This window comes from Malurus melanocephalus, unplaced genomic scaffold (assembly GCF_030028575.1).
Source record: "Malurus melanocephalus ecotype Western Australia unplaced genomic scaffold, MMel_1.1 scaffold_108, whole genome shotgun sequence".
Lineage (NCBI taxonomy): Eukaryota > Metazoa > Chordata > Aves > Passeriformes > Maluridae > Malurus > Malurus melanocephalus.
Window position 1 is genome coordinate 1,265,125 of NW_026623340.1, and position 23,932 is coordinate 1,289,056.

General features: G+C 41.1%; 1 protein-coding gene across 1 annotated transcript in view; it reads right to left on the reverse strand.

The window, feature by feature from the left end:
* FNDC3B (fibronectin type III domain containing 3B) overlaps nt 1-23,932 on the reverse strand; it is a 171,717-nt gene that overhangs the window by 7,002 nt on the left and 140,783 nt on the right. The window contains exons 19-23 of the mRNA XM_057369416.1: nt 21,983-22,113; nt 19,704-19,853; nt 16,411-16,691; nt 10,681-10,893; nt 1,835-2,001 (exon numbers count right to left, since the gene is read on the reverse strand). Of these exons, the coding sequence (XP_057225399.1) occupies nt 1,835-2,001; nt 10,681-10,893; nt 16,411-16,691; nt 19,704-19,853; nt 21,983-22,113 (942 nt within the window). The remainder of the gene's footprint in view (nt 1-1,834; nt 2,002-10,680; nt 10,894-16,410; nt 16,692-19,703; nt 19,854-21,982; nt 22,114-23,932) is intronic.

The following is a 23,932-nucleotide window of genomic DNA, read 5'->3' on the forward strand; positions in this document are numbered from 1 at the left end:
AGCACGTGCAGGGACACGAGCTTGTTAAAGGCAATCTGGATCCCCAGCCCTACAAAAACAAACAGGAGGGGCTACCAACCAAACCAGTGCTGCTGCATGCATTACCCGAATTTCAGACTGATTTGTTACTTCCCAAGAGGAACACATGACTCATGAAGACCCAAATGTAATCAATATCCATTTACTTCCCTCTGCACATCTGCTCGTGTCGAGAGACTGATAATAGACGCCTTCATCTCAGCTGACAACAACAATCTCAATTATTTTTCCTTCTCCTTTCATCCCTCACTTCCATACATTTAGATTTTTGTCTGACACTTACAAAACACTGCCATTAACAACAAAGCTATTCCAGGGTTGGCATCACTAAGTGAGTAATTAGGAGACCTTATAGGACAATAAACACTCTCTTCTGATAGATAAAAAGCCAGACTAAGTTTATCATGAATTCYTTTGTATTGCTTATAGCAGAGAAGGGAATCAACACCATTTTGCATCCACTCATCCCTACAGCATCACCTCCCTCAGCAGGGCTCACCAGMACAGGGTTTGTGGTGCCCTTTTCTCTGTTGGTACCCGAGGTCCCAGCCCACACACGACCTGGTATTTGCACCAGATCTATGCCTGCCACTCAGCACAGGGGATGAATCACATTGAACAGGAGCTCCACAGGCACACTGGGAGCTCAAAACAAAAACCCAGGTGAAGGGAACTGAACAAAATGGATTTTTATCCAACGCAATGCAAAGGTGACTACGGTGTGTGCTGGCATCCTGGGTCACCCTACACATCCCACACCTGTGCAAAGGTGTGAAGCAGGAGAACTCACCCTGATTTTTTTTTTTTTGGAAAAAATCTTTACCCTCAAGCACACAGGTATTTTTTGCTGGACAGTGCTGTTCTCCCCAGGGGTGACTCAGAGGAGCTGACSTGGACTCACGGTGTTGTCCCCTCTCTGAATATTCCCTTACAAAAGGTGTCAAAAAAACCAAAGCCAGATTTTAAATACAGAGAAGCAAACAAAACCCCTCTGACAGACTGACAGTYGTTTCTCTCAGTAAATGGGAGGGCTTGGCAGAGGAGATTTCAGCACCCAGAAAAAAAAGTGCATTTGATTTTCAGCTCAGCTGATCTGACAGTCCATACAGCAAACCCAGTGCCTCTGTGATACACCAAAGAGGACCTAATTAGGCCCAGAACAAAAGGACTAATTACAGAAGTTTTATAATGAAACATCTTTTGCTGTGGTTTTTACTGTTTCCACTTTTGCTCCTTCCTCCTCCTCCTCAGGAGCATAATTACTTAGGACAAAAACTTACACACAGTAAGACATTTCATCATAAAACTTCATTTAATTAGGCCTTTAGTTCTTCTAGTGGAACACATGCTGAGGTTTAAGCCTAGTGCTCTATATGCGAAATATCATAATTAATTTTATACATTAAAGGAAAAATAAACCCTGAAGGTCTACCTTGGACATCAACTACACAACTAAAAATGTTAAACTTTACTATAGCTTAAGTGGGTAGGTACACACTTACAACAGCTGTTAGGTCTCTTGTACAAATGCTGTGGTAATCCAGAGCAATCCCCTAATAAACATGATTGTTATCAGCAGCATTTTAATAGTTCATGTATTACAACAGTGGCTGCAATAACATTTATGTTGCCTGTGTGATTTTTTGGGTGGTGATTTAGCTCAGAGAAACTTACAGCCAGCACAAACTGGTGTTACTACATACTCATGGTAACCCTTACAACCTCACCCCAAAATTACCAATGACATAAATATTTACATGTTATTTAAATGTGAGTAAAAAACCCCACTACCCACCTTTGATTGCAGGTGGGAGTGACTTGGTTGTGCAGAAGGTGGAGATCTCTGAGAAAGGGCCCTCCCCAGCATCGTTGACTGCCTGTATTCTGAACGAGTAACAGGTGGATTCTGTCAGCCTCTGGACCTTGTACGTGTGGCTTGGTCCCCTGTAAATTTGGATAAACCTGCAACGATAAAATGAGAGCCTGTGGTTACAATGGGGCAGCACTGACATTGCTGGATTTTGCATTTATCCGTTTGAAGGATCCATCTCGGCACAACGGGCTCTGCAGAGCTGTTAAAAGCATGAATAAAAATGTCATGTTAATGACAGATTAATAATGATGAGGAGGCTGGGGAAAGCAGAAGTTCATTGTCCTTCAGAAACTACTACTACCTTACAAAATGATGACATGAATTATCAGGGAAAACATCTGCCAGGGGAACCCAAATGGATCCAACCTGTGTCCTGCTACAGTACACCTTGACATTAAAAGTCAAGATTAATATGTTGGCTCTTTCATGGATTTGGACTTTATTTGCTCATTAAGACACAAAGACCATGTCTTGCAGTCATSTGTGTCATCTTAAGGCAGACAAATTCTATTTAAATCAGAACATACACATGTGTGATAGATCTGTGATATGTCAAACACAGCCAAAGAGCAGAGACAGAACAGAGAGAACACACGATGGTCTGTGAGTGAAAAGGCACAGGGGAGCACAGTTATGGTGAGGTTTTAAGGAAGATGGGAAAGGATGTGCTGGGCATGGCCACACTGCTCCAGAGCTGAGGAGACAGCACAACACTGAGACAGGGACTGCCAAAACACCTCCATCGACAAGGCTGACAGTGAGCACACACAAACCTGTCCAGCAATGTAATACTGAACAAAATCAGTGCCACTTCATCTTAAAAGAAAACCCAAAACTTCAGTTAATGACAAGAATCTGACTTCTATTTTCTATTGCTCTGCTCAGGTAAATGTTCTTCACTAACAGTTGTACGTCAGCCAGCAATTTCTAGCTAAGCCCCTGACCCCAGGAGCTGAGATCAATGAGGATGAAAGCAAATAAAGAGGAATCACCCAGATTGTGCATCCAWCCCCTCAGCCTCCTCCAGGGTACAACGTCCTGCATGCAATAGTCCTGGCCTTGGAGAACAGAAAACTTGCTGCGTAGGGTCACGTACTTTTTTTGGATTATTTAGTAMCCTTATTCAAGGATCTCAACCATTTCAGAAGGTTTTAAACCACCAGGAAGGCAAAAGATATTTTTTCTTTGACCTCCCTCTCTCAGTGCCAGCTTTGTCCTTTGGCTGTGCATGAGACACACAGTACAACCAATYTGAGCATTTCAAAGAAACTGGGTCTGTCATTAGCTCTCAGGGACAGAAATCAATTTGTATTACATTATGATTACAATCCATGTAAGTACAAACAGAGATCAAGAATCATCTGTAATAAAAGGAAATATTCAGGTAATTCAAATTGCTGGAAATGTACTCTGAGGACTAATGTGAATTACCACCCCAGTTTGGTGAGACCCAGACCTTGATAGAAAACCAAACATCTGTGCCCACAAATCTTTAAGAGCAAATTTCCAAACAATTTTTTTCTTAACCTGAAGCTTACCCAGTTTAAGAACTTCCTTCTATCCCACACTTCTGAGGCTCACGTGAGCAGTCTCAGCTCGTTTCAAAAAAACTGAACAAACCCGTTCTCATGGAATAAAGTTTGAGATTCACTGAGTGATGAGTGAAGAACACACACTTAGGGCAGCATCACAGCTCAAGAGATGAGACTGCTCTCCCTCTGCAGCTCTTGCAGCTCAATCAGGCTCAGAAACCACTGCAGCACTGAGTGAAGAGAATTGTCTCTGATGCTGATCCAAGGGCAGCAGAGAGCAGAAAAGATCAAATGCATATTTTAGACTAATGACCTCTCTGCAATCATCTGTGAGTTAGGTAARCAAGGAAGGATAAAAGTATCTTCCCAGCTAACAGACAAGAACACCTTTACCCAGGTTGGGCTAAGGGTACATTTTCAGACATTTATATGGTCAATTCCAATGACTCAAATGACATTTTCACCTTCTGGAAATGACTGAGGTCACCAACACTTCTGAACACTGAGGAAGTGATCTGGAAAAACACTTGAGCTCCTTCTGTCATTTGGAACTGGACTAATACTCCCAGTTCAGTAATACCAATACTCCCATCCAGTTCCCATCTCCMTTCATTTCTAATCTCTCTGTCTCAAAAAAAATCTGTAAGGAAATCAAGATTACAGAAAAGCTTGTACCACAGGACTGTAATGGAAACACACCTAAACTTCTGAGATTTGACCATTTTGAAGAAAGGGTTTCCAGCTTTGGAAGAAGAAAGGCTGATGACCAAGCCAATCAAATTCAATTGCTGTTGGCTTTATTGTAATTTGTAATTTTGTTTGAAGACGCAGATGTGAGGTACGTAATGAAAATGAAAGACTAACTTCAAAATACTAGAGATTTTTTTGGTGATATGATAGTATTTTCCTCATTTGTAGATTAGGCACTTAAAAATCCTCCAGGATTATTTCTGCTGTTTTAAAAAATGTTGTATTTAATTGATGCAGGTGGCTATAAGCATGGAGCTACATGTGTTTTTTCACTCTCCTGCTGAAGGACCACAACGAACTTCAAGTAAAGTCAATCAGTGTAACTGCATGTTGCTACTTTGAGGTCTGCACGCATTAAAAATTATACAAAGTAAGGCAACTTGCTCATATTATTGCACTTTCACTTTTAAAATCCAAATCTAATTTTAAAAGCATATTTGAACACGAGCTCTGTACACCTCTGCCTTCTTGGCAACCTGTTGTTGTTCAATGTGCTTCCTCCAGGCCTCATTCCATATATTTCCTCAAGGGCAAGTCAGCTCTGAGATTAAGTCCTTGCAAACAATCTCTTACTTCGAAGTTTACTTAATCTGTTTATGGAAATCTTCCATGTCCTCCACCTCTCTCTCACCTTCTTCAAAACAAGACATTGTCAATTCTCAGAGGTTTGCCCAGCTCAGAATTCAAAAGACAACAGGCTACATACTTTAACTGGCATCCTGCCTTGGAAAACTCAGCTTCTGTGGTTACTGGCATTCTCCACACAGCTGTATTTTTTTTTTAAGTCAGAACCATCCACAATTAAACCTGAATTATTTCAATTTACTGACAGCAGATATCCAAAAGAAAGAACTTTCTCCAGGGATGGAGACACTCTCAGAGGCTGCTGCTCCCTCACCTCACTCGAGCCATCCCAATTCTCCCTTCCCAGACGTTCTCACATCAGGCACGGATTATTCATTTACCTGCACCCAGCACAGGAGAGAGAACATCATGTCCTRCAGAGATTGTTAGGGAGACACCACTGCTGTTAGTTTTTCATCAATACCCTTTCATCCTCAGTGAAGATCTTCTGGGAAGTATTTTGCATGTCACAGCTATTTTGTTACCTCCACTTCAGTCACTTCCAGTCAAGCAGAAGAATATCAATGTTCTCACTCTACCTCTGCTCATTAATTCCCAGCACATTCTGAGCAGCAGGTTCCCTTTCAAACTCTTGGGTTTTGTTTATATTTTGGTAACCCATTGGTTCTTACAAGGATTTAATTTGAAAGAAATTCTACCGTACAACACTAAATCAGGGGGCAATCTTGGGGCAAGGAATGAAGGCTGAAATAACCATCTGAGTGATTCTGTTACTGCCTCTCAAAATATGGCCCAAATGCCAAGATTTTGGCTGGGAGGAATCACTAATACAGCACCATTCCAAYCTGGGAACCTTGCACACTCAGGCAAGTAAATCAGAAACTAAATTACAAGGCTTAACTAGAAACTAAAGTGCAATAATTTTACTTTAAATTCCTGAAATCAACAGATCCTTTATTATTACTTCTGCAACTTCCTGTCACCTACATATTTACTGCCCCCACGTACTTTCTTAGACTATTCCTTTCATTTGGTTACAGAACATTACCAAAAACTCACTGATTTATGTGATTTTCTCTCCCCACCAGCAGCTCCCTGTACTTTGGGTGGCAACAAGGAAAGGGAAGCTTCAAACCAAAACCATCTCATTCAGAGATGCAGGAGTACAGTCAGCACACAATTATTTTCATTTCTGCTGTATTTTTAAAATATTCTGCTGAAAGAGAAAAGCAGCATTCCAYACCCATCAACTGTTCCTGTAACCAGCACCAGACTGACCCAATCTTTTCAGTTTTGGGGCACTTTTCCAAGCCACTCTTTGGGATCTCMTTTTGCAGGCAGGAGCTGAGGGAAGGCAAACACACATGGCAAGAGTTCCTCAAAAGTTCTGTGCTCCCACAACCTCCCCAAACCTGGCTTCCCATCCTGAAATGAAGTGTGGACCAAACAGATGGGATGCACTGGCCCCTTTGACCTGATGATCTGTTTTCTGGAAGAYTCCTTTTGGAAAGTTTTATCAATAATACATATTATATATATCACCTGTATTATAAAGTATGCTCAATGTTATTTTTGTTTCTGTGAATAATAATAACAACAGGATCCAGTGAAGGAGACAACATTTCCTTCCTCATATTTAAAAAAGCAAAACTAAGTGGAGAACAGAAAAAGGCAGGAAAAGAAGTGATAACAGATAGGAAGAGTTTGGTTCTCTTCCCTGAACTATCTAGCACATCTGCAGACTAGACAAAGAATGCTTGCTGCCAAAAATCGATTTTTACCTTGTTTCTACTASATTATCTTTCATCTGCTGCTGGATTTGAGTTTATAATCCACATTTACAACAGATAGGAACCTGTCAGATGTCTGGAATTACTGAGAGTGGAAGTATTTCAGCCTACAGAAGTTCCTTCATAGCAAGAAAAATTGCTTTTTTTTGGAAGAAGCATCTGGGCACATGAAGGAGGAATGGAAGACAGAGCAGCAAAGGCCTGACAGATGATTCCTGTGTGCAGCCACATCTGGGGACATGAGCAGGCAGGGAGGACAATACTGAGCACAACTTAAATGGGAATGAACAGAATTTGAATGGAAGGTGTGGAGAAACCAGGGGGAGCACCCAATGGCCTCCTGACACATTTAATGYGGTTTTCTCACATGTTCCTCTGCATCCAATAATGACAAACATACAATTAACTCATATTTACCACAAATGTGGGTTTACTCCTGCTTCCAGGAAGAAAGCTGAAATGTACTRCCAAGTTAACTTTTTTACACTTGGGGACAATTCTCCCTCTCCTTTTCCATTTGCAAAGCCCCAAGATCTGATCAGAATGCTCCTAACATAAATATCACTATTATTAATAGCAATATTCACCTACACAGTGCAGCAATATGAACACAGGCTACCTGGAAAACTTTTATGTTAACTATCTAGCCAGGCTGGAAACTGTAGCATGCCATCTGTCTTGGTGCTCATGCCTAATTTCCTTTTATCACTGTTTTACCCAATAYGAAAATGATTTCTTCCTGCAGCTTTTTGCAAAAATACATTAACTTAACTGATTTTGTATTTTAATAGAATTTCACAAGCCAGTAGGACTGATACATAACAGTAATTGCTGTTAAAATGGGTGCAAATTGTCTCCGTCAAATAGGGAGTGTAAACAATTTTTTAATTAGACTGCTTGAAAATTGCAGTAACCAGGGAATGATTATGCAAAAGTCATCAGGCAAGGGCAGCACATTYAGCAACTGATCCCTCTGTGTTTCTATTCCACCTTCCTCCAGATTAAAGCAGAGCAAACCCCCAKGTTGAGGCTCATATGTTCCACCACTCCCTGCTACCACCAACTGAAGTGTGGGAGAATTGTCAGTAGTCATTACATCATATTTTTAAAGAATATGTTTAGGATGTTTCTCAGTCAACCTTACCAATGGCTCTCCCTTAAAGTATAATTATATATATTTACTGTAATTATGCACACACACAAAAAACACAGAATTTACCTCAACTGCAACATACAGTCGTCTCAAAGAAACACAAGCAACTGATAAATGATCCACTACTAATTGACTTGCTAATTCTCCCTTTCAGAATGGATATTGTGAGCATTTTAAGACTCTAAGAGGTGTAATTAGTAGTAGGAACAACTAAAGATTAATTACCAGTGCAGTAGAAAAAAAAAAAAGGCATTAATTAGGTTCCTTTGCTCCATAGAGAGGAAAAATCCATAGTACTCTGGAAACCAGTGCAATTTGGTTAACATAAATTTCTTGACATTACCACAATTAGAAAACGAAGTCAAACCTGCTGGTTTATTTAAAAAAGGAAAGGAATTTCATCATCCTCTTTACATAAAGGTCACTTACTCTCAACTAACATTTCTATGTATTGAGCTTTCCAGAAACAGATTTTTCTTCGTTTCCACTCAATGCTACCCATAATTGAAAGGACAAGTGATGCTAATTTCATCTCCCTAAATGTCACACCCCGAAGAACTAATGGGAGCTAACACAGGTACATCTCTGATGTGCACATCTCCTCAAGCCCTCACACTAATCAGTGGCAGAARATTTCCAAGTATTTTGCTTCACAGRTCTTGCAATCAATGAAACACTTGGTCTCCAACAACTGGCCTGTTAAACCTCATTACGGAAAAGAAAAGTTAAAAACAATCCTTAATGACCAGGACACRCTGGAGAGCACTGGCTGACTATCATTACATAAAACCAGAGCTGATTCTTTACCAAAAAGCCATTAAAGCCATTGGGACTCACTGATTATTTCCTTTTTTCAGAAKAACTTGCTCATCTTTGTATTTTTGCTGATGAAAATGCTTCAACAGCATTTCAAAGGTAACTTCGATTTTAAACCAAAGATGGGACAACTGTAATACTGAGTTGAGGGATTTCAATATAWTGGTGTTATCAGTAATTTCAATGTCCCAGGGAATATAGGAACAATATCCTTTGAAAGACCAGGGATATGACTGAGGTCACTTTTCAGTTATCCATGTTTAAAACACAACCTCTTCCCCTGAATCAAGAACCATCACTTCTCCCAATGGAGGGGACACCATGGCACCTTCCTACAATGCTTCAAACCATAAAAGATGCCAAAACATCCTTCTAGATCATTTTTTCTGTGCCACTGTTTCACCAGAGAGGGCTGGTCAGTCCCAGGGCTGCTCTCAAACACATCACTGCACCCATCCCATTCTGCTGTGCCCACCCAGGATGGATCCATCAGCCCCAGCCCTGGCTCATTCCAGGCATTATCTGAGCTAATTGTCACAAACCCAACCACCAAAGGGAGCCAAGTCCTGCAGGGGCTCTGATCAAGCAGGAGGAGACAGCACAATGCAGAGGAGTGGCTTCCCTGCAYCTCTGGGAGCTCACATGGACTGTAAGCCAAACTCAAAGCTAAGAAGATCAGCAGAGYACTACAWTCAAATTTCTCCTAAATAACAACTYCTGAGAGACCATTTGCAGTGGCAAAAGCCTGTGCAAAAGCAAAGGATCACACTAAAATCTCATGCCAAAGCAAAAGAGGAAAATGCTTCTGCAAGGTAACATTTCATTCTTACAAGGAAACTTCACTGTTTCCCCCAGCATAAAGACAGCTTAAAAACAATTTACAGCTCTTTGCCACCCTACCTGCAGTTCTACATGAAAGCAAAGCAAAGCAGCTGCTGGAAGTGTCTCCAGAGCTGAGTGAATCCCAGGGAGCTGCAGGGATGGGCTCCTGCCAAGCACCACTGCACTCTGAGGGATTTGTTTGCACCAGTCAGAGTTTCAAATGGATGTTTATATTCATTGGGCACCTCTCAGGATTAATACAGAGGAGCAGATACCCTCCCTGCATCAGTACAGTTGTGATTCTGGGAGRTATCAAGGCATTATTCATGGTGGGTTTGTTATTTGAAATTAGAGCTTTTGGGCCAGACCTTCAGCTGGCATMAACTCAGCACAGCTCTATTTAAATTAAAGGAATTGTGCTAATTCACATCAAATTATGATCTGTGCTGAAGGTCTCCAAGGATTATCTACTCGATCAGTCACTTATTTTACCTAATTGAAGTAGCTGAGAGTGTTTCTCAGTAAATTATGAGCCATCTAYGATATTTATTCATTGAAGAGCTCAGACTGTCAGGCAATACTTGCATATTGTCTTTGTTTCCTTCCCTTTTTTAATTCAATATATCACATCACAACTCAGGAGCCACAATAGCAACTCTTCAAAATTCATATTGGAAGATAGTTTTTACTTTGCACTGTTTCAACACAAATTTTTTTTTATTCTTGCACATCTTATTTCAAAATTATTGTGGAGCTACCAAGCTGATGCCAAGCTCGTATTTTCTAATGCAGTAAAACATYACAGCCATAAAACCGTGACCACCATGTTGCCCAAAAAACATTGTTCTGCCAATTTTTGCCTCTCCCAGACCTCTGATTTGTAACCCTTGGTTTTATTAATACACACAGCAAGCTGGGTGCAGTRTCTTTGTTTCCTATATTCCAAAAGGTACAGCACAGTGGCCATGAAACTYGATATTAAATTTACTGGCAGAGAAGCCAAGGTTCTGCTGAAATTYCACCAGTACAGGATTGATTTCTGCTAGACCTGGCAGTGTTAGGTTAATGGCAGGACTCAGTGATTTTGAGTTTTTTTCCAACCTTTAATGATTCCACAATTCTATATAATTTACAGCTCTGCTACATGACTTGCTCAGACTACAGGCAGAGGATTTTGCAGAACCCCTATTAAAACACTATTTTGCACATATTCGTACGCACGAAGCATCAGGAAAACATTTTTCTCCCATGCACAACTGCATTATGATGAACCAGAATTCCTTTCCATTAGCCCAAGGAAAAGATCCATTTCTCTCTCACCTTTTATTTTTGTCCTCTAACTGCAAGATATAAACCAGGTCATCTGTAGAGTGAAGCTTGGAGCTGCTGTCTCCCCACTTGAGCTTCAGGCTCTGAGGCCCCGCTGCAGCACACTCCAGCCGTGGAGGTAAGGGTGGTAATGGCCTGGTTTTTGCTTTAATAAAGTGGCTAAAAGGTCCAGCTCCAATTTCATTGACAGCCTGGATCCTGATCCTAAAACAAACAGTAAAAAGAGAAGTGTTAAAGTGCGTTCATGAGATTCTGGATATAAAAATATCACAAGGGAAGAGCTTTCTGGAGGTGACTGACTATGGTAACATCAACAGCACCATAACAAAAATGGGAAATTTCCATTTCTAAACAGTTCTGAGGACCATGTAAGCAGAAATACTGGTACAGATGAGCCTGAAAGGTTTCAAAAGTTCRTTAAAGTCAAAATAAGAAAAATCAGGATGGAGAAAATGAATTCGGTTTTTTTAAGATAGTTCAGCCTAGTTTAGATAGCTGGAGAGATGCCATTTACTTKGGAAATCCTGTGCACAGCAGCCTTCTATTTTCTCATGGGTAAAGACTATTCACAAGAACTGTCTTCGCTTGGCAAAGCTACTTATTTTGACTGAAGAACATAAAGTGTTGCAAGTTCACACAAACAACATATGAAAAATTACTTCRCTTTGAACAGCAAGTTTTCAGCTCTACCACCAGGAAAAGAATGTTAAAGGAATAGGGGAAAAAATATTCCCCGCTAGAAAAAAAAAAACCAAATTGAATTTTTTGCATTTCAAGAACCTAAAGGGTTAAATTAACAAATATATTGCAAATAAAGTCTGACCACCTTACAACACCACATTCATCCCCTTCTTCCCTGAGGGTGGGTGGCACAAAAATTCAGTGGGAGCCTCCTTTTTGACTGCTGCTGACAAGCATTTGACATAAAAAGAACCAAAGGCTTTTCTAGGGTCTGAAAAAGTCCAATTAATATAAAACATTGATCTTACTTCACATTATGTTATTGGTCTGCTTTAGATTGAAGAGTCATTGCAYCAATATTTAATGGTATTTCCAACAAAAAAACCCCAAAGCCTGCCTGAATTTTCACCWGATTCTWGCAAGGTATCCATTAGCATACACACATAAACAATAACAGCTCTATCACAAAATGCTACCACTCTTTCTGCAGAYTGATTACAGCAACATGCTCGGGACTGCACAGACTTTTGTTTTGTTTTTGTTTTRTTTGGTAAACTCCTGCCCTCAAGCACTGTAACTTCAGCTGATTTYCAAATGGCAGCCACCACACCTGAAGACAAGCAGTGAGTGAAATTAATTTAAAAACTGATAATGTGCTTTTTAKATATATGCATGAACATACACCTGTGTCTAGTTGCCTTGCTATTGCCAGGTATTGGCACAAGGTAAAAAATGTGTCTCTTCACTCCTTTTTTCTTGCTTTCCTCTGCTGCACAGAGTTCTTGCTTCCCCCTTCTGACACACACAAATATTCACACACCCAGCCCATCTGACTCTGGAGCTCAGTGATGGAAACTCTTCAGCCTCAAAACAGAGACAGGCATCTTCACAAATGAACGATGGCACTGGGAAAGCAGGAATTGATTTATTTGACTCCACCATGGCTGATGTGGCCACTCTTTCCTGCTGATTGCGCCACCGTAAAGCTCTGTAAATTGCCACTGCCATTCGCAGGGGCTGAGCTCCATCAGACACACACAAACAACTGATTTTGTGTTTCCTGTGCACATGGCAGCATAGCCCAGACCCAGGTGTCACCTCTCTCTGAATCCCAGCAGCATCTCCTCAATGGATATGAGGCTTTTAAAGTCCAAAAAGAAGGGGAGAAGGAAGAGGGGAAACAGAAAAGGGAGGAAGGAAGACCATGTGGAGGGAGAACACCTCATATTGCACCATCTCTGCTCCAGYTCAGAGATTAAGATTTGCTTTTTCACATCCCTGCCCCAGCCTGACACTGAGCTCTTCCAGCTGGGTGGCACTGCCAGGGTGGGCAAGGGAACATCCACCATTAAGTGGAAAMCAATTAATGTTTACAGAACTGCTACAGGGAAAAAACAATTATTTTCATGTAAAAGTATGGCATAGACAAGTAGACTGGAAAGAAATACTTGCAGTGAAACCACTTCCTGAATTCCTTTCAACTTTTCCATTAATGGTTTCTAAGTGAAAATACCCCAAACATCCTCTTGGAAAGAAAGACGGTTTAACAATCTGACAATCACAATGTGACAACAGGTTTTTTGAAARTGTAAAGACTGTATTTAGGAACAATGCCTAATTCTGCAGACCCTGGACCAATAATATTTGTATTCATTCTCACATTTTCCCACTACAACTTTTRAACATTTAGAAAGAAAAACCATAAATCAGACTAGGCTAATTTAGAAATCATGGAATGATCTTTAACAGATCTTTCTCTCTTAAAAGATTCTTGACCCAGGGAAATAAACACACTAAACAGGATGCTATTTTCAGATTGGTCACAAAATCCTTTGTATGGTATTCCAACAAACTGAAAAATCAAGTTTTGAATTAATTTGAGAGTCTGACATGAGAAGACTTTGATTCCCCAGTTCCCATGAGAGGAATGGCTCCAGTTGCAATGCACGTGGAAACCTGTGGGAGTTAAAAWGCCCTGGACTTCCAAAGGGGAGGGGAAGCAGCATCCTCCACCAGCAGCAGCCTGGACATTGAACAGAATCACACACTGSCCCAAAAATCCCTGCTCCAGACTCCTGGAAGAAGGCTTAGTTTTTCACTCTGAAATATATTCTATTTTATAGCCTACCTAAACTTTGCTGATTTGAGCATCCACATGCATTTTTCTCTCCATCTTRGATGACCTTTTCCTTGATAAGGTTTAAAAATTTAAAACATTTAGAATTTTTATTTCTAAACCAAATTAGGTGTTGCTATTAAAATCTGGTAATGCAACGATATATTTCTGTACACTGTGTAACTTCAGAGGAGAAGAAGAATTCTTAAAATTGGAAACTGTTTTGCAGTGAAGTATCTCAACAGCAGAGCACAATTATCTATGGAATGTGTTAAGTGAAGCTTGGGAACAGAGTGTAACAGAAAATTGGTGTTTCTGTGACTGCTGAATACTTAYTTATTGTGGAATATTTATTAACTCACTCCTAGTTACATCAGCTCACGGCAAASCAGGCCAAGTGTATTACCCTATAATGGGAGTTTCTAGAGCTTGGTGGCTGTGTCAATAAAGCAGAGGGACTGCAGAGCTCAGACACATTTCTGCAGGATGCTCACACAGAGCAGGGACAGGCATCTGAGTCCCCTGCACTCAGCCCTGGGGGGCCACTCGCAGTGTCACAGAGTTGTGCTCCAGCTCCTCCTGCCTCAAATGCACTTTGGGATGGAAATCCTGCTCATGCAGGTTGAATTTGCTGTAAGACACATCAAGCATCCATCCTGTCAGCTTTGACCCCATCTCTGCACAGAACTTCCTCTGTGCATCCTTGGGCTGCTCCTCCACAGCCATTCCCACATTCCCAAAGCAATGCCAGACCTAAGCCAACAGTTCCAGCAGGGTGGACACACATGGACAGGATGTCAGAATTCACCCCCAGATCCAAAACCATTTAAATTTCCAATTCTGGACTTGCTGGATTCAYAATAACCAAGATTTGCTTTCAATTTTGGTCTCCCACGACCAAAAACATTGACAGTAGAATTCCAACTCAACTGAAATATAAAATCCCTTTGCTGATTTCCTTTTCAAATTCTGCTCAAACTTTGGCAAGAGAGTTCAGAGTCTCAAACCCAGTAGTACTTGGCTTGTTTAGTCTAGGAAAAATATGTTCACTGTTTTTAAACACAGCAGGGAATAAACACTTGAGAGGCAGAAGAGTGAGCTGTGTTAAACAAAACTGACACGAAAAAAAGAATCATCAGTGGAGAAATGTAGGGAATGAGATCAGGGATGTTCTGAAATATTCTTCTGATTAAACCAGGGAGGGCAGAAAATGCACCAACTTTTAGCACACAGCTCAATCATCCTGTTCCTTAAGGATTTTTTGATCACAGCAGACATTCCCTGATGTGTCAAGATATGCTTGATGAAGAAATGTCAATGAAAAAGTTAATGGTCACAACACTTGCTATTTTTGATTAACAAAATAATACTTCAAACTACAGAAGAGATGCATTTGCAATCCAGCAGCAGTCACTTGTCTCCCAAGATAGTCAAGAGATGGAAGATTTGGGGTTTCTTTCTCCCATTTTATTCAAGAAAAGAGCTTTCCTACATTATTATTTCTGATCAGTCATCCACTGGGTCTGCGCTCTTCAGTAGGGTTTTTTGGGTAGGAACTTAGTCTTACAACAATATTTAGAACAGCTAATGCTTGTGGCTTTAGCCGTTTCATTTGGATCAGAGACAGACAGAATCCCTGACTAAAACGATGTGACTTAGCATGGTGCTTTTCACAAAATAACGAAATAAGAATGCAAAAAAAATTTAAATCATTGCAATCTCCATTTCTAGGCCTTGAAGACAACGACACTTCCTTAAAGAAAACTGTGGAGAATCAAGAAGCAGCTAAAAAAGAGACTGAAGAAGTAAGATTTGGGTGAAGAATTTAAATGGCACATTCTGTCTTGACTGAGTTGCTCAAATTTCCTTTTCAGCTTTTTTGGCTCTTGATTGGACAAACATATGAGGAGAAACAGGGAACACAAGAGTGCCCAAAGATGATGCATTTCCACAGCTGGGTGACCAACCCATAGACAAAYTCATTCAATTTTACATGGATGATCTGTGAGCAAGCAATGTGTGCTCCTCACTTTAAATAACTTTTAATCTCTGTAAGTATTTGTATCCTTGCCACAACAAGTTCTCTTTTTTTTGGGTACAGGATAAAATCTGAATTATGAACTTACCACGTACAAGACCTGTAGGATTGTGACCTTGAGTACAAAGTAAAAAAAAGAAAAATGTTGCAGCAAGTCTGGGCCATATCTAATTTTACAACAGCATGATCAGATTATTAGAACAGTACTTAAAATAGAATTTCTTTTGTCACATCTTCTGTTGTATTGCTGTTCATTGCCTGCATGGAACCATTTTTCATTTTTAATTAGCAATTAGGGAGAAAACATATAAGCCTGATCATTAAAATAATAAAATTTTGGCAATCCCACTTAGYAATTTAGACTCTGAAGCAATATAAATTGTGTTTAAATTCAGATTATCTTTTCATTAATCTCCATATACCAGAGAGAAAAAATGAGAGAGAAAAAATAGGTGTAGCTACACAAATAGAAGTTCATTGTGTGAAAACTGCTAACCCTGCACAGGGATCAATAACTTAATAATCGAAACCTCTGGAATAGTACTACTAAGTAGCAGAAAAACTATCAGATGTAATATTTTGATTTAGTTGTTTCTTATTTTAAAAATTTATTTATTTTAACATTTGTTATTACCAGGGTGATCTTACTGGAGCAGACCAACTTGAAAAGAAGGAGAGGTCAGAGATAATGCAAGGACAGGAGATAGAGCAAAAAAAAAGTGGGAGAAAACAATATGTGAACGTGAACTACCACGATTCACTCCATCAAGGAATGGCTGCAGATTTCTGTGCTCCCTAGGCTGGCTTTTTTGGGCTGTTGGTTTGCATCTCAATTTCCTCTCCATGCCACAAGCATTTATTGTGTCAAAGCAGCACAGGCACTCACCGGTACGAGGTTTCGGGCAGCAATCCCTCCAGGACGTGACTCGTGACGTTCCCCACGGGAATGCTGACATCTCCCAGGTCGATGTTGTAGGAGGTGATCTCAGCCCCGTTATTGCTTGGCTCTTCCCAGCTCAGAACAAGGCACACAGAGGGTGAGGGCTGGCAGGCACCCACGGGCTCRTCCTCCAGCACCCACAGGGTGGACACAGCATCAGGCACGGAGGCGGGGATTCTGCAGGACACCAGCTCGCTGTAGGGCCCAGCTCCAGCCTGGTTGATGGCCTGGGTGGTAAAATAAAAAAATATTCCTTTAATAAATTATAAAAATTATCTCCCTCACACATGCAACAAGTTGGTAATGATGGATTKTGCACAGCCTGGGAGAGCTGGATGAATTCTTCAGAGGATACGGATATGCACTGCTGGATTCGTTTCTAAAGCATGACTCACACCTCTGCTATCCTAAGGAATGAGCATCTTCCTCTGCCACTCAGGAATGTCTTAGAAAAAAATGGAGAATATTTCTCTTTTCCCTAATAGATATTTAATAACCATTTTATCACTGGCAAACATTGGTTGGTAAGGGAAAATGTCAGAGTCATGCTGCCAGTGACAGGCGACATGGCTGGAACGGACTGTGGGACACATCTTGTCCAACCTGCTACTCCAGCCAGGGTCAGACCAGGCTKCTCAGGCTTYTTTTCCAGTTGTGYCTTGAAAARTTCCAAGGATTTAGACTGCACAGCCCCTCTGGACCACAGTTAGATCCTCAACTGCCTGCACAGTGTTAACTTTTCTCTTTGTATCTCATCTGAACATCCCTGTTTCAGCCTGTGCCTGGAGCAGCACTGGATGCAGCATTCCAGGTTCTCAGAAACAGCAACACCACCATCCCTGGATCTGCTGGCTCCTCCTGGCACAGCCCAGCATCCTTCCAGAACACAAGGAATGGGAAGAGCTTAKAGAACACGGTACAGGAGAAATTACAGGAGTGCAGAAACCTCCAGAAACAGCTTCGATACTGCCCAGCACCCTCCACCATCCACACTTCCTTTACATTTGGAAAAGTTACCCCAGAGGCTCCCATCAGATTACAATTAATTCAAAAATCCAGGCTTACAACTTTGCCAGTAGGACTCCGATAGCAATGACAGGACTCATCAAACAACTGTTTGATTTCTTATCCATGTTTAACTGCAGTAACTTATTTCTGCTCTGCATAACACAAACACAAAGCTGTGTTCTGTTTTTTCCAGGAGGCGTTTGGTTCAATTGAAGAAAGAGATAATAAAGTTAGATTTGTCAGCCTTTAAAAAGCCCTTCAAAACAAATCCTGCTCCAGGGAAATCTTCTATTTAGTGCAGCGTTCCCTGAGCTGTTACAAGTGAGCCCTGTGCTGTGCTCTGCCATTGATATGATTTGTCTTGCCCCTAAACCAGAATTTGGCAATTTGTATCTTGCTCCAAGCAATTTATTGTCAGTGGTGTTTTTTAGCTGCTTTATTGGACAATCTCATCACCATAACTGATGGGGCTTTGCTGCCTAGATGCCTTCCCCCACCACCCCCAAATGACACAAYATTTCCCTTTGCAGAAGCCACTAATGTTTTCAGGAATATTCATTACAGGAAAGAAGTTGAGCAACAGTAAAGACAATTGTCTGCCCTGCAGTTAGATATGCCTGATGTCTCAATTCCCTCTTTTATTGAGTTACTGTAGATTGAGATAGCAATACTGTGTGTTTATTAGGAGGCTGAATAAATGTGGTTTGGAGAATCTTTATTTTTGAAGAGGAAAAGATTTTTCTATTCAAGCTGCTAACAGATAAGAAAAACAGCAATTATTCCCTCTTTTCTTTTTAAAAATAAAGTAAAATTTCTGATACTATTTAACTTTGTCTGTTACACATCTTTTTTTGGGGTATTTTGTGTGCAGTTGTTTAAAGATTCCAGTGTATCTTGTAAGAAACTCTTCTCCACATAATACAGTAATCAGACCCAGAGGATGAAGCTCTCTAGAAAGTAATGCCTGAGTYACTGATGGACTTTAATAAAATGTCTCATTGCTCTTGTTCACATGGATTAAATTATACTGGCTGTGCTCAAAACTGAGTAGATTTGTGCAACATTTTTGTGGCAGGCAGTTTGGAATAAGGACCCACTGGAAATCAAAGATGCCATACAGCTGGCTGTTTCCATTTTTAACATGAAATTTTCCTTGGTCTCCCCACAGCAGTGGTCTCAGTGTCTCCTCCTGGCCCAGAAGATGCTGAATGCTCTCCCTTTTGCAGAAACAAGAGGCACTTTCTGGCTCACACTTCCCAGCCACTCACACATTCCCTCATTCTCCTTTTCCCCCAGTGCCAGAGCAAGGTACARCCCAGCTCTGGCCAAGTCACAAAATACATTTGAGTGCACTTGGAGCTGTGGGATCTGAGCTCTTGGGCTGCTGGCCAGCTCCTCGAAACCTTCTTCCCAAAAAATAAAAAAAAAATTCAATATCCTGTTTAAAAAAAAAAAAATATAAGGAGGAAACATTTGACAGAAGCATGTTGTCCTTGATCAAAGAACTTCCCCTGGGTGGTCCACATGTTACCAGCTGGGTGGGTATTTGGGTTGGATTAGTGGTGGTATTCTGCTTTCACATACAAATATATCTTGTGGAAGAGTATCTTGGGTAAAAATATTTTTACTTCAYCCCCACTTGCATTACCTTCCATTTATTTCTCAGTAGATATAAAGGATGGAAAGTCCTGTATTTTCACTTTCATAGGGATATATAAAATATATTTTAACTGCTACTTTTTTCTGAAAATAATAGGAGAGAAYGAGATCAAAGAAAGCATACAGAGACTTCAGGAGATCTAATCTTACAAATCTAAGAGACAAAATGGCAAAGGTGAGAACTCACTTTCTGGCAGGTACCATCTCCYGTACACACAGGAATCTACCCATATCAATCTATCTTTGCTTTACTTGATAAATTAAACAGATGCTGGAGCTCATTACTGAAGCCAGGAGAATCTTCAATACCCAGTTGGGTGGTAGATATTATTTATCATTAAAAAAATGTTTTGTTTGTTTAATTTTCTGAACCATTACCATTTTGTTTTGGTGTCAGAGGGCGAGGTGGCTTTTACATGCATTACTCACTGAAAATAACAAAACACCAGAACGATTTTGAAGCAACACATCACTCTGCACTGCTTAAAATAAATGTGCATTCCTCCTGCCTTACAGAGCACTCCAGAGGGGCTAATGATAAAAATAAGYTTTCCTTCCAGCAGTGGAAGTACCTGCAGCCTGCAGCAGTAATGCGCTGCCGCCGACAAGTCGCCGATCTCAAAGCAGGTTTTTGTGCCGCTGTATGCAAGTTGTAGAGATTCCTCCTCTTCTCCCCACTCTAATCTGTATTCAGAGATGTCAGCACCAGAACATTCAGGACTCTGCAACACAAATATTTATGTRGTTCAGTTCAGAAACGAGCACTTCGGATCGCCGTGCTTCAGTGGGGAAGGAATAGAGTACATGGGAAAAAAACCCAACAACCACCCTTATTTTTAAATTAATACACCATTACTGCAGCAAATGGAAATGTACTGAGTTAATGTTCCCTAAGAGGTTGCTGAAACAGGACAATTCTGCACAAAAATTACCTGATTGAAATTCAGAGAAATGAGTGAGCGTACGCAGCTACTTTGCTTTTCATCAGGACACTCAGGAATAAATTGTCTCTCCACTGGCTTGGCAGAAGCTCAGCCGTGGAGAGCACAAAAAAAGCATCAATCAGGTGCAGCGTAGCTGGGAGATAAAAACACAGCTCTGGAAGCACTGGCCTTTTGAGCCTGAAGCATCACCCATGTGCTGAAAAAAGAACCCTCAACAAGGGAGGAGCTGGCCTGAGGGTCTCAGTGGRATGGGACACAAAAGGGTGGGTCCTGGCACATCCACACCCACAAAGAGACTCCCATGGGATCACAGAATCATCAAATGGTTTGGGTTGAAAGGGACCTTTATGATCACCTCATTCCACCCCCAGCCATGGGCAGGGACACCTTTGCTATCCCAGGCTGCTCCAAACCCCCATTCAACCTGGCCTTGACACTCCCAGGAGTGGAGCAGCCACAGCTTCTCTGGGAAACCTGTTTTGGTGTCTCACAATAAAGAATTTCTTCCCAATATCTAATCTAAACCTGTCTCTTCCATGCATYTATCCCTTTATTTAGGGGAACACAAAATGAATGCCTGAAAGTGCTGGAGATGAGCCAATACAGCACAGTTCCCAAATSCAAATATTTAGTGTTTTTAGCAGAACCACCCAGAGCTGTGCTGTGTGGCCTGAAGCAGCTCAGGGAAGTGCTGCTCTGCCTGCAGAAGTGTGGCCCAAAGGGGTTTGTGATCACTGCTGGCAGGGTGTAATTTCCAGGGCCAGGATGCAGAGCCTTGCTGCACACCCTGCACAGGCACAGGGGCTTCTCTGGCTCTGCCAGATTTTAGAACAATGTGTAAGAAAAAAGCATCACAGTATGCTCYCTAGCCACACTCCACAGTGCTTCACTGTTCTTGCTTCTTGTTCCTATCAGCCAAAAATCGACACTCTTTAAGAAAACGTAACCACTGCAAACCACAGCTTCATTTTTAGCTAGAATAAATAAATATATCCTTCAAATAAATAGAGAGCCTACTACAGCCACTGCTGCATCCCCTCATGGCTGGGGAGAGCAAATCCCTGAGCATTAAAAGGTAGCATTTGAAAGTTTAGTGAGATTTCCAGTTGCAAAAAATATTAATACTCCAAACTGCACCAAACACACCTGTTTCTTATAAAATTAAAGATTTTGCAGATTATGTTTGTATCCAGGTATGTTGTTAGCATAATCCATTTCTTTGAGCATTTTGAGTGAGTGTCAATGACTTATTTCTCACCAGGGGCATTATTTTGGGGAGCAACTCAAGAGAAACAGGGTTGGAATGGCTGCTAGGTTTTCATTTTAAGTCTGTGGCAGAACTACAGCCCCACTGAACCACATCACAATGTTATTTGTGGTAACAGCCTCTCTTTCCTGCCTTAATTACACAACATTTTTTCTTTAATGGCACTGATCATCCCCACAGCTAACACTTATCTTGAGTCCAGTGCCTAAGATGCTGTAGAACGGAGGAGGAATGCACACAAACTAAAATAAAAGTAAATATTTGGGGAAGAGACAAACAGTTTTTGAGGGGGAAAAAGCCCTACACTGTGTAGAGAGTTAATTTCATATCAGAGACTCCWGTTTCAGCCAAAATCAAATATTTGTCTTCATAATTCCAACTCAGAACATGTTGATGCGCTAAAAGCTTGCAGAGAGAACTTCTATCATCTGCTGCCAGTGCAGGAGGGCTTGTGTCTGAATCCTGGTCTGGAAGACTCATGATAAAAGAGAGAAATAGAGAAGATTTTCTGCAATAGAATCGTTTCTAGAGTTCCTTTGCATTAAAAGGTAATTCCAGACCAGCAAACAGCTCTCAAGCTCGCTTTTGAGTTTTGTGGTGATAAGCAAGGTGGAATTAAGGCAGCAGGGACCTGACTCACCTCCCAGCTCACCAGGACTCGTGTGTCAGACAGGAAGGACAGGGAAGGTGCTCGGCACTGGCCTGGGGGTCCTGCRGCCGTGGTGACCTCGGTCGCCTCCGAATACGGCCCGTACTGGGGGGGACAAGGTATTATTATTATTATTATTATCATCATCATTATTTATTAATAATTATTAGCATTATGATTATTATACAGCTGTGCACCCAKATCAGAACCCTGAAGGGCTTTCCAAAAACATCACAAAAACTTTTCAAGTGCACTAAACTTCCTCAAARACAGCCTGGGCTTCCAACAGCCAACACCAAACACCAGAGCTCAGGATGAGAGCACACAAATGACTGTGAGCTGCAGTGGGAGGTGAGCTCAGGAACAAGCAGAGAGCATGGAAAACCTTTGTGCATCCTCTTGTGTGGCAGTCAGTGCCCATGAGAGCAGAAACCACCTCCAATTTGCCCAGAAGTGAGAATGTGCACTCAATAACTGAGGAACAGCGTGTGCCCCTCTGCCTTACCTCAGCACAGCATGTTCACATATCCTAACCATGGATATCAAGAGGAGCACAGCAAGGGCAAAGCATGAACTGGAGTCCATATCCAGCTCCTTTTACACAAAATGCCTGCCCCAGGTTAATGCAAAAGGACAGGATGTGCTGGAACCCCAGCCTGGCACAGCGTGGACGCTCCACTCCAGGGGCAGCTCAGCTCAGACAACTCCTGAGCCTGTGGCAGCAGAGTAATTTAAATGCATATTAGCAAAAAAAAAAAAGGCAATTTTCAGGAGTCTGGGAGACTGGCTTCAGCCAGCAGTGCGAGGAGAGGAGATAGGAGAGAAAGAGCCTTCCTGAGGCGTCCTGAGTGGAAGAGAGAAGCTTGCTCAGTACATCCCTCAGTTAATTAGAAATCGCTCTCCAGAACAAAGGAACYTCACTAGGAAGCAAAAAGAGGAAAAACACTGATATTTACTTATTTTGTAATGCAATATTAGTGAGTATGAAAAAAAAGGAGCCACTACAAAGGGCCAAATKACACTGAAATGATGAACCCCAAAAAACTTCTCATCAGATATGTCAGCATCTGCCACTGAGAAAGGCCAACACTCATTGGTTTGGCTTACAAAGAATGCAGTGTCAAAAAACCTCATTTATTGACTCCTGCTGTTTTYGAGGAAGAATCTGATAAAGGACATCCTCCCCTATTTTGCACCTTGTAGAAAAATCCAGCCAAACCAGAACTCCCTCATTTAAAAAAGGCTGTAACCAGAAATGCTTTGCAACTCTTCTGCCAAAAAAAAAAAAAGGCAAGACATTACATATTCAAAGGTATCAGGCAGGCAATGGCTTTCATTCCAGCAAGCAAATATAATCCCTTCMCATTAATTTAATTTAATGAATTTTTAATGAAAGTTTTTAAATGAATTGTTCACAAAAACAAAAACTGTGGTATTTTTAAGACAAAGCAGTTGAATAGCCTTGCAGATTTTTCTAATACCCCAGTTAAGTTTTAACAGAACTTCTCCCTGTGAGCAGCTTTAAACCTTTGTGTTGTTTGTCATCAAGATTTCCTGGGAAGAAACATCAATGCATGTAGTTTTGCTGGGACTTTATACAACACCTTTGGAACGACACAAAGGCAAGCAGAACCAACCCAAACCTCATTGAAAAAGATCTTTCAACAGATCCCCATGGATATCAGAAAACTTCTGATGTATTTGGGAAGGCTCTTCTTCCAAGGAACTCATCTAACAAAAAAATCTCATTGAGTCTACAAAACATCTATTTTTTTCAAATTAACACCAAAAAAACTATCAGTAGTGCAAGTTAACCTCAAAACGCATCACCTGGGTGAATCTGCAGTAACTGTTTTTACATAGTTTAGATTTGAAACAAAACCTGAATGAGAATGAACAGATTCCTCCCTGCAAGCAGCTCTGACTTTTAGCAGGGATTCT